This window comes from Lottia gigantea (assembly GCF_000327385.1).
Source record: "Lottia gigantea unplaced genomic scaffold LOTGIsca_4, whole genome shotgun sequence".
Classification (NCBI taxonomy): domain Eukaryota; kingdom Metazoa; phylum Mollusca; class Gastropoda; family Lottiidae; genus Lottia; species Lottia gigantea.
In genome coordinates this window covers 6,376,972-6,392,077 of record NW_008709379.1, presented here as the reverse complement: position 1 = coordinate 6,392,077, position 15,106 = coordinate 6,376,972, and the positions used below count along the sequence as shown (strand labels likewise).

Sequence of the window (15,106 nt, the reverse complement as noted above, 5' to 3'; positions counted from 1 at the left end):
TNTCAATTGTTTNTGCTTCATAGTTCAAAAAAAGGAACAGGTTTTGGAAATTCAAAATTTTCAATTTTTGACCTTGACCTTTGTTGACCTTGACCTTTGTAGGATCAAACGTCATTGGCATTGGCTATCTATTTAAACTTTTATATTTGCAGTCCTATGTCAACTTCCGGTTTTATAGTTGTTAGCAATTTGAAATTTTAATGGCGTATATCTCTTGATCTTGACCTTTTTAGACCTTCTCCTTTACAGGATCAAAGGTCATTGACCTTGGCTATCTGCTGATACTTTCATTTGTGAGGTCTGACGTCCACTTCCAGTATTAGAATCTTCTAAAAAATGAAAATTTCTCAACTTTAGACTGTTCTTGCGCTTGATCTAATTATCGTGGAAGGATGATTTTTTCGGGGTCTTTTGCAATTTGCTACATTTGCAAAGTCCCACTCTGTGCCACGAGTGGCTCTAGTTCTTTTTGTTGTCTGATATGCAATATGGAGGTCAATCGTATTCAGAATTAGATGCTATGTACTTATGTCTAATACATACGACACGATACATTTGTGCAATGTTCAAAGACAAAATACCTCTTTTACTTATGTCATAATACGTCTAATTCATAATGCAAATGTTAAATTACATAAAACCACCGACACAATACCTAAAATTATACGTGCAATGTCTTTTCACTTTCGACATTGTACATTGAACAAAGTCTTTAAGTTATACACAATAACTTCTCCCCAAGGAACTCTGTGATGGACACTGACCACTAAGTTCGAGGGTAGATAAAATATTATACACACTTTCTATTTGATGCTTAGATTCATCAAGTGATCGACCAGATTCTATGTCATTAGCTATTACTCGGAATCTATGACTTAGCTCTAATAGTATATTTTGAATTGACATTATTAAGGTCCACGTCTTACTGAATAAAGGTTCAAAACAGATGTAAATTAGTAATATGACCAGCAGGTGTAGCCTAGCCTAAAATTCGGAGTCAGACCACCTTTAACTCCCCTAATGTTGCAGAACAAATTCAAAACTTCAGTATTTTCCACGATAGTTCCTGAACATTTTGCAATGTGTCAAATAAAATCCAGGTGTTTCCTTTGAGGTCAGACTTCAATATATAGACAAAAATCAAAGATAAACAGGGTTTCTAATTATACAGTTGAATAATGATGTAAAATGAATTAATGGTCAGTGTCCATCACAGAGTTCCTTGGGGAGAAGTTATTTTGTATGATTTAATATTGCTGATAGGCTCCGCCCACAAGTCACAAAAAGATAATGCCGTCGAGATAAAACACGTTCGCTAATGCAATGTAGAAGATACTAAGACGAAGATGTAATGTAACTAGTGCAATGTAAAAGATGCAAAGACAATTATGCTTTGTTCAATGTACAATGTCAAAAGTGAAAGGACATTGCACGTATCATTTTAGTTATTTTGTCGGTGGTTTTATGTAATTTAACATTTGCATTATGAATTAGACGTATTATGACATAAATAAAAGAGGTATTTTGTCTTTGAACATTGCACAGATGTATCGTGTCGTATGTATTAGACAAGTACATAGCATCTAATTCTGAATACGATTGACCTCCATGATGCAGATCAATGTTGTTGTAAAAGGGTGAGTCCAGGGCACCCAACCCTGGCACTCTTATTTAAAGGAACAGGGCAATAATAATAATAAAAAAAAAAAACTAGAGCCACTCGTGGCACAGAGTGGGACTTTGCAAATGTTGCAAAATGCAAAAGACCCTGAAAAAATCAACCTTCGACGATAATTAGATCAAGCGCAAGAACAGTGTGAAGTTGATAAAGTTTCATTTTTAGAAGATTCTAATACCGGAAGTGGACGTCAAGCCTCACAAATGAAAGTATCAGCAGATAGCCAAGGTCAATGACCTTTGATCCTGTGAAGGAGAAGGCCTAAAAAGGTCAAGATCAAGAGATATACGCCATTAAAATTTCAAATTGCTAACAACTATAAAACCGGAAGTTGACATAGGACAGCAAATATAAAAGTATAAATAGATAGCCAATGCCAATGACGTTTGATCCTACAAAGGTCAAGGTCAACAAAGGTCAAGGTCAAAAATTGAAAATTTTGAATTTCCAAAACCTGTTCCTTTTTTTGAACTATGAAGCAAAATCAATTGAAATTCTAAGACAAAGTGGCTCAAAATTTGAGGTAATTGTGTGCAAAGTTCCATTTTGAACAAATGTATACTTTGCGAGTTATGCCCCTGGCCAAAAATGTCAATAATGAGAATTTTAACCCGGAAGTGCCACGCCCACCTCAATTTTTTTTAAATAGGTTAATTAATATTCAAAATGTTACGTTATATTCCAAATGTCAAGTTCCTACATAAAAGAGGTCAAAAGATATAGGTCAACAAAAGTCAACAACGGTCAAAATCGAAAAATGAAAATATCCAAATGTTAAAACCCGTTCCTTTTTTGAAACTATAAAGCTGAAACAACTGAGCTGTTAACACAAACTGGCCAAAAGGACGAGGTAATTGTGTGCAAAGTCTCTTTTTGCACAAACGCATCCTATGCGAGTTATGCCCCAGCCCCAAAATGTAAACAATTAGTAATTCAACCCGGATGTGCCACGCCCACATAAGTTTTTTTGTCATAGGTGAATTCATATTCAAAGTGTCTAGTTGTATTCCAAATATCGAGGTTCTACATCAAATAGATCATAAGATATACATACACCAAGCTCAAAAAGACGCAAATATTGTAAAAAAAACCTCAAATTTGAAAAAATCACGAATTTCAATTTTGCTTTAAAAGAACGATTGTTATATATCTATGTAAAGGGCATGAGAAGCACATTAGGAAACCGAAAAAATTAACCCTCTAGGTTAAGGAGGTCACGTGCTAGAGCAGTCCAAAGTTGCGAATTTGGATGTTTTTGGACAGCTATGAAAGCGAAAGTAGACGTCAGTGGTCAAATATGAGACCATAAACTAATAGACAACGTCAATGACCTTTGACCCAATAAAGGTCAAGGTCATCAAAGGTCAAGGTCAAAAATTGAAAATTTTGAATTTCCAAAACCTGTTCCTTTTTTTTGAACTAAGAAACGGAAACAACCGAACTTCTAAGACACAGTGGCTCAATTCATGAGATAATTGTATGCAAAGTTCCATTTTGAACAAACGTATACTTTGCGAGTTATGCTCCTGGCCAAAAATATCAATAATGAGTAATATTACCCGGATGTGCCACGCCCACCTTAATTTTTTTGAATAGGGTAATTGATATTCCAAATGTTATGTTGTGTTTCAAATTTCAAGCTTCTACATTATTCGAGTCAAAAGATATAGGTCAACAAATGTCAACAAAGGTCAAAATCGAAAAATGAAAATATCCAAATGTTAAAACCCGTTCCTTTTTTGGAACTATAAAGCTGAAACAACTGAGCTGTTAACACAAACTGGCCAAAAGGATGAGGTAATTGTGTGCAAAGTCCCTTTTTTAACAAACGTATCCTATGCGAGTTATGCCCCAGCCCCAAAATGTAAACAATTAGTAATTCAACTCGGATGTGCCACGCCCACCTCAAATCAAGATGGCGGCCGAAGTATTTTTTTCGGACTAAATTTTATTTTAAAATCGGCCATAGAATTAAGATTAATAACGATATACATAATTTCGTTGAAATATTTCAATCACACCGGAAGTTATTCAACCGGAAGTGAAAATCGATTTTTCACTTTAACCGGAAGTGACGCTAAAATTTTGAATACGTCAAATGGTTTACATTAGTGACATGCATCTTTTATCAAAATTTCAGATTAATCCGAAAAAAACTGAAAAATGGTCCAAAAATTTCGAAAATCGGCCAAAAAAAGTGCTAACAGGTCAGATTTGTAGAAATGATTGTAGAAATGAAAACCCGAAGAAAATCGATGCAAAAATACGCCTTCTAGAACTGATTTTCGATTTTTTGCACATGTTGAACTGTGGCACTTCCGGTTTTGCAAAAATGTTCCAATATACACTTAAGGAACACGTCGCCACTACACAAGGTCTAGAGAAGTTGAATGGTTGCTGCAACTACTGTAGACTAAGCTCAGGAAGGTGTGTAAATTTCGAAAAAAAAAAAAAAAAAAAAAAAAAAAAGAATTGACATTTCGATAACAAACTGGGACTGAAAGCAAAGTCCCACAAAAAACATTATCTGATAACGTACTGTTATGTATCTCATCACTAAGTATCATATACTAACAAAATTTGTTTAGAATTCACATATATTAGAGAACTGTAATAAACGGCGATAGGTATTGCTTTATGAATGGGGGTTGAACTAATTTGAACTCAAATCCTGTCATTGCTTGTGCTAAGAATGAAAATACTAGGGAGATGCATACTGTTCACTGTTATTTCTAATTTTAAGTTGTATGAACATTTTCAACGTTCTGGTAAAATGTTCTATGCTTTGGTGTGGTTACACATCAATAACGCTTCATTTTTCTGTTTATTTGCAGGTTTCAATCGAAGATATACCAGATCTCTCAGACAAAGACCTTAATGATCTAGGCGTCAAGACAATTGGAGATAAAGTCAGACTGAAGAAACGTTGTCGATCAAGTTCGTTCGAAATTATATACACACCTTGACGGGTCTATTTCATGTTATGAAAATATGGAATTATTATATGAATTCCACTACAACTCCTGTATGTTTTGAGAGAGTTTTGCCGAGTGATATGGCCAATCAAGGAATTCAAGTTCTCACAAAAAACTGATTTCTTCAGAATGGTTGTGCATCTTATTAAGATTTAGGGTCCCTCTCTTCAGTTTACAGATGATTTAGATCTTTAGATTTTTTTAATGTTTTGACAGCCCTTCAAACATGTCATGAAAATACGATATTTTAAACTTACAACATAAGATGAAAAAATGATGAATGGATCAATCTCAGGCAAACTTGACATATCAGAAGACACTTAAAATAATGCGAAGAATCAAATTGTTTTTTATTTCATTTCATAATACATTACCAGACATATATACACCTGAATTTCATTACTTTAAGATATCTTTAAACTCGCCCTACTTCCGGTTGAACCCTAACCACTGTAGTCACATGATGACGCTGCCCAAATCAGTTTTTATTGCTCGGCGCGTGTGTTCGCACGTGTTTAGATTAGCTTTATTTACTCAGTGATTATTTTTGGTTTTGAAAGAGATGTCTTCAGATTCAGATGACAGATTCTCTTCTAAGTTCTTGGATTAAAGGACAATTCTGAAGCATTCTGATTTGAGATGAAAGTGTTGTGGCCGAAACCGGAAATGGGGAGAAATCGGACCCAACTCCGAAGCACACACCGCTTCTAAGGTAAGGTTGTAAAGGTGAGTTCGCGAAATCGTTTCTCCAATCTATAATCTAAATTAGATAGATTTCTAGATGCTTTTGAACGACGGGCTTTTATTCCACCACGTTTTGGGGCGGCTTACAAGAATCATCAGAAATTCGGCAAATCACAAAGATTTCATCAGGCTAATTATATTGACAAATAACAAATATTAGAAAACAATGACAATATTTTTCTAAATAAGGCTTATGCTAAAAGGGCCAAGATTATAATTTATACATTTATTTCTTCTTCCAGTGATGATGATGATGTTTAATCGCTACAACCTTGGCAGAGTGAACTAAATTGTTTTTCTTCAAACTATGCAAAGTCAGATGGAAATAACAGTATGCCAGTTTTACAGAACGAAATTGATCATTCTACTGAAAAGTTAAATGTTACAGAGACCAAGGACAAAAGTCTTTCTGATATTTTTGGGAAGGATGCTCTGAATCTCAGGGAAGAAAAAAATTTGGAGCAAAGTTAGAGGTCCAACACTCCTAACACAGTCACAACATTCTCAGAGGAGTGCTTAAAACTTTTCCCACAAGGGAGGAAACCAAGTCTTGTTTAATGGTACCTCCTTTAGATGACATTATCGAACATTGCCTGATTCAGAGGCACGACAACAAAGTCTCGTTCTCGAAATCTGATCGTTCACTTTTTGATCAGCCTTTTAAAATGGCTGAAAAGATCACCGATCGTGGTCATCTGGCAGCGCTCGTGTGAATCATCATTTAATTGTTCATCCAGAAGGCATTTGGTTCGCCAATGGAAGGTTTGCCGACATGTGCTGATAGCAAAAAACAAACTATTGAAAAAGTTCAGAACATTTTTTGCCATGACCAAAAAACAAACTATTGAAAAAGTTCAGAACATTTTTTGCCATGACCATTAAAATCTGGATTAACTAGGTAGAGTCGAGTGCGTTCCACTACATCATAAGACGTACTGTGGCTATGTCGGCCTCGGCTTTATATGAACTAGATGTGGTTAGAAGGTTGTCTACTGTGCCTTTGACAGAAGGTGTTTTGGTCCTGGCCTTGAGACCAATTTGAAGGTTCGCAAGGAACAGAAGCGAACCATGCAAGACTTGCTGCATGACTTTCAAATTCGGAAATGCAAGAGTAGTGCACATCAACATGAACCTTTCAAAAGGGTTCGTATGTAAATCAAACCTTTTGAACCAGTAAACCACGGTGATTACGGTGGTTAGTGAGCACCAGTTTCGTCCTCGCCTTCCCCGAGAAGTGTCCCTTGGGACAAAAATCTAACCCCTTCAAGGATTTAAGGGACGATTTTCCGGAGATACCTGTGGAAGTCTGTAGCTGTTTCTGGAACCTTTGAAGCATGTCACATCGAACAAATTGGCTTTGTCAATAATAAAAGATGGCTACAAACTGGAACTTGTACAAAAAACATTTTTCTGGTTTCTCAAACAGAGCTTTGTCTTATAAAAACAGAGGTAAATTCCCTTTTGGAAAAAATGCTATAGAAAGAGTTCCAGAAACGGAAGTTTTTACAGTACATTATTCCTACTTCCCAAAAAGAACGGGGAACTGCGTCCGGTTATCAACCTGAAGCCTCTCAACAGGTTTATCGCAAGACACATTTCAAGATGGACCACTTGTTAAGGTTATAGGCATGGTAAGCAAGGGAGATTGGGCCATTTCTAATGACCTAAAGGATGCTATTTGGCCAGAACATCGGAAGGATCTCCGTTTTTGTGTGGAGAAAGTGGTATATCAGTTCAAAGCTCTACCTCGGTCCCAAAGTTCTTAGCTGTAGTGGCAGGTCATCTGAGGCAACAAATGTACACATGGCCATTTATTTGGGCGATATATTGACAGCAAGTGGGACGAAACCGAGGCTGATTTTGGATAGGGGAAAAGTCCTGACAACTCTCAATCACCTCGGTTTCATAGTAAAACTAAAAAAGTCTCACCTGATCCCTTCTCAAGAAATAGAAAGCCTGGGGGCTCCCTGGAAATTCAGACAAGGAATCATCCTGCCTATTTTAGAGAGAAGGAAGAATTTTAGTAAAGCTGCTTATCAAATGTTGAAGGAGCAGAATACGGCAAGGGATTACCTTCGTTTGTTGGGAATGATAGCATCATGTCTGGAACTTCTAAACAATGCTCGTCTTTTTATGAAACCCATACAGTTTCATTTATTACAGAAACTTGGAATCCAAGTATGCAGAGTATGAGTATCTATATCGCAACGGCCAAAAGTCTCAAAACTCATTTGTTGTGCTGGACGAAGATGGAAAAGGGTCGGTCACCGGTTCCACTTGTACCTACATTGACCTTAACAACAGATGTATCACTCCAGGATTGGGGTGCTCATTTGGAGAGTCAAGTAGTGCAGGGTACTTGGCCAGCATATGGGGGAGGAAAGGTGGTCTCCATCAGAACAGACAATTCCACCGTATTACAATACCTGAAGAAACAGGGCGGTATAGTTGTGTTGGGAGACATGAAATTTTTGGCAGATGCTTCTCCAGAACAATATTGCAATTCAGGTAGCACTGTCCATCCCATTGGACAATATGTTTGCATATGCTTCCCCTCCCTTTCAGCCTGATAACGTTGTTTCTGTATCACATGGAGCTGTATCACTATCAGTGCAAAGTAATTCTGATTGCTCCATATTGGCCAAGACAGATTTGGTTGCCAAGAACGATGGGAATGATGATACAGCCGTCGTTGATGTTGCCAGTGTCACAAACTCTCCTGGAAGCAAGGCAAGCCGAAGATATTTCATCAAGATCCAGGAAGTCTCAGGTTAACTGCATGGCGGTTGTCGACAAACATTTCGAAGCAGAAGGATTTTGCAAAAAAATAACACGCGCCTTGTTGGAAGTGGATTTAAGTAGCGTCATCATATGACCGTGGTTAGGGCATGCGTAGTAGACGTTTTATCTTTTTCCGGTTAACACTGAGTTGAACCAGAAGTAGGTACACAACATATGTAAATAGTCTTCAGAGGTACCAGAAACTCCTTTAAAAATATCAAGATTCAAACTAGGAATTTTACTCACTATTTCTATATATATATCTTTTCTATATCTCACAAAGTATGAGAATCTTAAAATGACGAGTCGTCATTTTAACATTCAAGCGCGGATAATAGTGAGCTGAACACTATTGCTGATTGGCTTAGCTACAAAAATAATCCCGTTTCTAAGGTACGATTGGTCAACAAATTGCACAACTGTCCCTTTAAACGTTTGTCAATGAGGGTGTGTTTTTTTTCGATTCAGATTCGGATTGTAAGATATATAATAATGTAATTTCAGGTCTTATTGGTGAAAGTTCGTGTATGGACAGGGATCTTAATACTGGTATGGACTATTTCTCATAGTAGGGGATATTATCGGTTCGATTAGATAGAGGTCAAGTTCAAGAGAATATATGATAAAACATAATTTCACAAATCAAAATAAAACAACCGAAAGCGCACCCACAAATATTGTAGTATACAAATTGGTAAAAGCGAACAACAGCAAAGCTATTTTTAATTCCAGATCAGACTAACTGTAAATCTGTGGTGACAGTTGAGGAAAGACAGAATATACAGCCATCAGAAAGTAATATATATTATATTATTATTATACTTATTACTTGATAGATGAAATATCAATGAAGATTTTACGACTTTTTCAAAACTGGCCTTTTAAATTTGAAAATACACAGCAATAAATAATCCAAGTACTAACGACCCGCACCGATTTACGAAACACGAAATACAAACAACCTATTGGCGAAACATTAGTAGCAGCTAATGAACTTTTTGTATGAAGAAGTATATATCATTCATAAGTGAGTAAGTATTTCATACTGAAAAGTAGTATCAGGTGTCTAGAAGAGTAAGCATAACCTGTTTGGTCCCACACCCGTCAAAGCTGCTTAACATACTCAACCAACATGACAAAAGTTTAAGAGACGTAACTCATGAAAAAATATTTTATTTAATTCAACTAGCGACGGAATGCCACGATATGTAGCATGGAAATGCGTCGTTAAATATGGCGACGGTGTAGTAATGCAGGTTCTGGAACTACAGCCGCCAAAGCAAATGGAGGCAAAACAAAACAAAAACTTTTTGGTTGCGTATTACTTCCCTTGAACTTTACAATTCGTTATAAGATTTGAACTACATATAGAAGCGAGGAGCACATATAACAAAACACAAGACATCTAATGACGACACGTGTATATTGTGTGGAAAAGTTATGTGCCCAACCTGAAAGAAGTGTGTTACATTCCATTATATTGTCTTGTGTTTTGTTATATATAAAATTTGTTACTTGCAGAGATTTATTTCGGTGTACAATTTAGGTAAGAGAGGGCAGGGTGTATATAAGAATGTCTTGCCCACAATCATATTAAGAATGAAATAGTGTTTATAAAGAATTCAGTTAAATCTGAGTTTCAGTATGAAATGAAGAGTCTCGTGTTATCATATGCTAATGTATTTCAGATAGTTGGAGCAAACGAAAATCGTCGACCATGGTTGTGCCTGATTATACAGGATATAGTAGCAGCCAACCACCTGGTAAGAAATACTTTGAAAATGAACCACTCGTAATAATGTCCGTTTCTCCATTTTATCAAATACGTTGAAAATAACTATATTAACTATATGGATAATATTTAGTGTTTACAAACAATGTTATTAGCGGTATTTTCCTGTAAATGATATCACAAATGTGTTCAACTTTGGTGATTTTTTAATTTTGAATATTTTAACACTGTTAGATTAATTGACTAAGTTTTGTTCAGATTTTGATCTAACCTTTTATGGCTTTAACTTGAGTTTTTTTTTCTCAAAAAGATTGGAGTAAGATACATAATATATGTCGATTTTGTTATACATATGTATATTTAATGAGAAATGATTTGGTGTCGGATAGTGATGAGAACATAGTCTCTTAATATCAGTAGCCCACGTCACAAAGTAGAGATTCACGATAAAAAAAAAGATGTAAGTTAAAAGATATGGCGTATTTTCGTATGATAGACATTGTTGTATTTGGTCATAGCGCATATCATCATCATATGATGTATTTCGTTTTGAGATAATTAATTATTGGAATGTATTTTACTAGTTGATACTAAAATGTCACCGACGACTTTAATACTCGAAGGATTGAGCAACAATTCATGAGACTTTTGTTACAGTTTTTTTGTTTTGTAGACAGTTCAGCAGGACCAGCCGATGATCCAAATTTTGATCTGGCACGTGGAGCGCAAGTTGACATCGGTGACAGAGGCAATGTTTACCGCACAGGTATTTACCAAAGCCGAGTTTTATGTCCTTATACGTTTTGTAACTCAATGTGTCATTTTTTTTAATTAATTTCAAATCTTGTGAGACCAATATACAACGAGATGCACAAATTTGTATCTGTTAAGCACAATTTATTTTCTATAATTTTACAAAAAATATAGTATTTAGATATTTTCAGCATTAACTTTGACAAATCTAATATTGTTTGATAACAATAATTGGTGTGAAACGTAATAAGAAAGGAAATATTACTACACTTTGTAGGTGACAGAATAGAGGCTGATGCGATTGGCAGCATTCAGACAGATTTTGTACCAGCTTCAGCTCAAACACAATCTAACTCACACTTCAGTAAGTTGCACTTTCATTTTTGATATATTACACTGGTACTAATTTACAAACAACGTATTATAATTTAGTGGGTTGTAATTAAATTAAGAAGCAAAACAAAAAGCATCAGCACTGTCCGTTTCTCGGACGTAATATGCAGATGACACATTTAGGGTCAGACGTTCATCAAGTTAAAAACCAAATTCCGGTAACTATACTAAGGTTGAACCACTCAATATAGTTCAACCTTAGTCTAGATACCGAAATTTGCCTTTATTCTCCATCGAGACATATCCGGATATTCTATAATATGCTCCTGTGCTCCACTATGTACCAAAATACAGTCGAGGAGTGTAGAGTTAACCTATGGAGTTATATGGCGAAGCGAAAATCCTTTCCCTGGGCTGTTTTGTGGTATACCATGTTGGATACAGGGATATTGTAGAATATTTGGTAATATATTGGTGGACTTAATGATTTTTCAGCTTCTATAAGATACAAAAGTTGACTTATTAAATGGTGGAAATTCTCAAAAACTAGCGACCCAAAAGTTTGTAGGAGCAACTCCCGTAAAAAAGACATTTCAAAAACGTGCCGAAATCCCATCCAGTCCGAGGATCGGGTAGGATCATATTTGTCAGGCTAGCGGATTATATGGTTTGATACGAGAAGAAGATTTCTAACCATCGTTTGGAATGACAACATGTCCCATTGAAAGGGATTCTGTTGGACGACAAGACTTTTTTAGGCCTTTCTTGAACCTTTCCACATATAGAAGTCTAAACTCAATCTATAAAAATAATCATAAATATTAACCATATTAACAACAATATTTACAACATGCGTCTCTTCAGGATTACCCCAGAATGCTAGATTTAGATTAGGCGAAGGGGCAGTGTTCAACATGGGTAACAGAAACAACACAGAGCACAGAGGTATGGTTTTATTCAACCAGTAGGACGTTATCAACAATAGTTGAGCGAACAGAATCACTTTATCTTTGATTGACATAATGGAGCAATGATAATAATATTATTTATTGTTACTATTATTATTTATACACCAAAAGGTCGATGGAAGACATGCTTCAAGTGCTTTGTCGGGTTGGCGCGCATGGGTTTCTTAATTCCTTTCTGGGACTTCAGATAGCTTAGTTTGATTATAGTTGGCATATTGATTGCAGACATAAAATCTTCAATATAAAAAAACAATTTTTTAGAGAGTATTATGATTTTCTACGTTCATGCTGTCTTATTCATTCTAGGAAGTGAGATAAAGGCAAAGACAATTGGAACCTACAGTAGTAAACTGCGTTAAATCAATTCGTCGGCTAAAATCTCCCAACATTCCAGCTTATTACATGATATTAAGGATAAAATAGAATCTGAAATCTTTGGACCCGTTCGGTTGTCTGCAAACTTTTGTAAATTATATTTTCAATATATATTTAATTTAAAACATTTAATATAAATGTAATTTCACCTTTTGTCAGAGGACCTGAATGTCACAAATATGTTAAATTGTAAATGAAATGTGTAGTTTAGACAGATTGGATTTATTGTTGAGCAAAGATATTCACCAGAGTAAGTTTAAAACATAAGCATGGTCAGTGTTATTTTTAGGTTGTGTAATTAGTAATGGACAAACTATAAATCTGGCTTTGATCTTTAGATGTCAGCTTAAATGAATTTTTACACACGTTTACAAAGGCATTCAACGTAACACAGTCAAACTTGGCGGCCGTGGACACATGCGCATAAAGTTTCGTTTAAGTGGGTTTAGAAAGGCAACCTTCTTCTCTCAACCATTCCCAGCCTTTAACTGTCGACTAAAAAGTAAGAAAGAGGTTTCCATGTTACATTAAGTGTTCTATCATCGATGCTTCCCCCTTTCAACCAGTAACCAAATAGTTAAATTTTGTTGAGGTTGTCACTGGCCACCTGACTCTAGCCGGACTCTAGCCGTGAGAATGGCATTTTAGGTCATATAATTTCTACTCGTTGATTAAATGGCTGATGACAAGTAATTCCTTTGAAAATTGAAAATATGTTATTCTGTTATACTTTCCACGAGGGGTTGAACATGGCTGAAGTTTGATCTGTGTGAACATCGTGAGTACAAATAGATTGTTGGTAGAAAGTAGAAGCACCTTTAACTGATACTACGTCTTAGAATGAACATAAAATGGAAGTTCTCAAGAATGGTCAATATGAGTAGATGTTCATCAGTGACCTTACCTGGTGTCATAATATTACAGCAGAATCCCTGTAAAACTGAAAAATTTGAAAATTCTTAAAACAATGTAAATATTGAAAAACGCTTAATCTTAATATTAAGCGTTTTTTCAATAGTGAATTAAGTTTTCATGGAAAATTACTAAGTTTTTGGGATTTATAGGATTATATAAGGATCCTGTTGTTATTAATGAAACGCATATCTCCCATGATGAATATATGCTCTTATTGGCCAAGTGTCCATTTACATTACAGTAAACTAGTCTTAAAACGGTTCTACAGTTGTAGTGTGAATGAAAAGCCTTTTGGGCACCGTTATCGGTAGAACTCTTCTTGAAAAGGTTAAAATTAACCCTTGAAGACACCGTGATATAATCGAAGTGTTAACAATTTCGCTGAATAATGACGAAATTCTTTGACATAAACAAGAAAAGTAACATTTGAAAGGAATGAGTCATGATCTAGACTCCCAAAGCTAAATCCATAACAAAACATTATCATAACAAAATACACAGAATAATTTAGCTTAGTTGAGTTTGATGGCATATTAATACTAGAAACGTTGCTCTTTAGAATGCATTTAGATTGAACCTGATTTTTTTGTCTTATCTTTTTGATTTGGTTTGTCAGATTTCAGCCCAGAAATATTCCCAAACTTTTTTAAAATTTGAATGCGCTCTTTTTTCGTATTGGCACAAGATAAGCATGGCAATATATGGAAGACTCGTGCCTTAAGCGGTTAAAAAGGGCTAATCCCCGGTAAACCATGAAATTTCAAGGTAAAGTCCTCGGCAGAAAATCTATACATCATAGTTCTATTCAGTGCTCACATGACAATTTTTGTGACTTTGCAGTTCAATCAATGCTGACTTAACAGGGTCCGCGAGGCGTCTCCAGAAGTGGAGGGGCCCGTGGTCCGAAAAATCGAACCGACCTCACCTCCATCCTTACCCCCATACCAAAACTCGTCGGATTTCGGCCACTCGATTTTCAGATTCAATACATTATCGTATGAAGATGAGAAAAAAAATTAGAATGAAAAAAGTAAAATTTTATGAGCCAGGCCCCCCCCCCCCCGCTCCGCGGCCTCTGCTTATCTACACTATTTTTAACTGCACCGTTGTTTATTACCTTTATGGTTGATGGGTATTACCTTTATGGTGGGTTTTGGTAATTACATTTATGGTTGATGACTATTACATTTATGGTGGGTATTACATTTATGGTTGATTTTTGTTACATTTATGGTGGGTATTACATTTATAGTGGGTATTACATTTATGGGTAATACAAGGGCGAGGCAATCTTTAATTGCCTTATGGGTTATCAACCAACTTTGCAGGTTTCCTCAATTTTTCGTCAAGTTAACTTCGTCTTAAAAGTCCCCACTACAGGAATCAGTCGTTCTTCGCTTTTTCGTTATAACCCTGGTTTTCAGAATATTCTACTTTAGTAATTGAAATGATCCAATTAAAATCTTTATGTGAAATGTACATAGTGTTTTCTTAAAGATGGACTGGCATCAAAGACACGGCTTGTGCACTAAAACTCCTTAAAAAGTGATAAGATTTTGAACATTCATGCTGACGAATACCTCCAATATCAGTTCTTATGGTGAGTAGTATTATATACATAACGTGACCATAATGCGGCAGATGATGATTGGTACATTCTACATTGTTCCTTCAAATATTAGATAAAATCCATAAAAGTGTAGAATCATCTAATTTATACGGAGCCCCTAAGGCGCAATTGTAAACATATTTATTTATTATTTCGTTTAAACGAAATAATTATTTCGATTAAACGAATTAATTATTTCGTTTAAACGAATTAATTATTTCGTTTAAAAGAAAAGTTATCTCG

General features: G+C 35.6%; 1 protein-coding gene across 1 annotated transcript; it reads left to right on the top strand.

Annotated features, from left to right (window-relative positions):
* Positions 1–9,895: 9,895 nt before the first annotated feature.
* On the top strand, positions 9,896–12,323 carry LOTGIDRAFT_153957 (hypothetical protein; the record flags this gene model as incomplete). Its single annotated transcript, XM_009059953.1, has 5 exons — positions 9,896–9,941; positions 10,584–10,676; positions 10,941–11,027; positions 11,861–11,941; positions 12,271–12,323. 5 exons carry the CDS (start codon positions 9,896–9,898, stop codon positions 12,321–12,323), a joined length of 360 nt encoding a protein of 119 aa, XP_009058201.1.
* Positions 12,324–15,106: the final 2,783 nt, after the last annotated feature.